Genomic DNA, 407 nt, shown 5'->3' on the forward strand with positions numbered 1-407 from the left:
CTATCCGTGAACGTACAGTCCCAAAGCATAACACCCCCCCCCTTCCCCCGCTCGTCAGCGAGACCGGAGTACGCCCACAGCCGCGTGGTGGGCGTGCAGCAAGGGCTCTGGACTGTGCCTTCCAACCAGGTGTTCCTGCGTTACAACTTCTCCGAGCGAGAGAGCAAGCCTGTCCCGACGCTTTTCAATTATACCATCTGCTACTGGATCAGGTCAGTTTCTTTTAGTACTGCAGGTGATGTGCCATCTGGTATACATGCCATTATTACTAGCCTGTACGAGGAACATGTCCTCTTGTGACGGATTTTCTCTCCACTCCAGAGGCGAAAGATCCACGTCACTTTTCGTCCACGTTTCTTATGCCGTGAGTGACCTGGATGCCAACAACATCCTACTGTGTTAGTATG

At 52.8% G+C, this 407-nt stretch overlaps 1 protein-coding gene across 1 annotated transcript in view; it reads left to right on the top strand.

Moving 5' to 3' along the window:
- LOC119587939 overlaps nucleotides 1-407 on the top strand; it is a 32317-nt gene that overhangs the window by 24099 nt on the left and 7811 nt on the right. The window contains 2 exon segments of the mRNA XM_037936651.1: nucleotides 59-212; nucleotides 322-398. Of these exon segments, the coding sequence (XP_037792579.1) occupies nucleotides 59-212; nucleotides 322-398 (231 nt within the window).

Source organism: Penaeus monodon, chromosome 23 (genome assembly GCF_015228065.2).
Source record: "Penaeus monodon isolate SGIC_2016 chromosome 23, NSTDA_Pmon_1, whole genome shotgun sequence".
In the NCBI taxonomy this organism is placed as follows: domain Eukaryota; kingdom Metazoa; phylum Arthropoda; class Malacostraca; order Decapoda; family Penaeidae; genus Penaeus; species Penaeus monodon.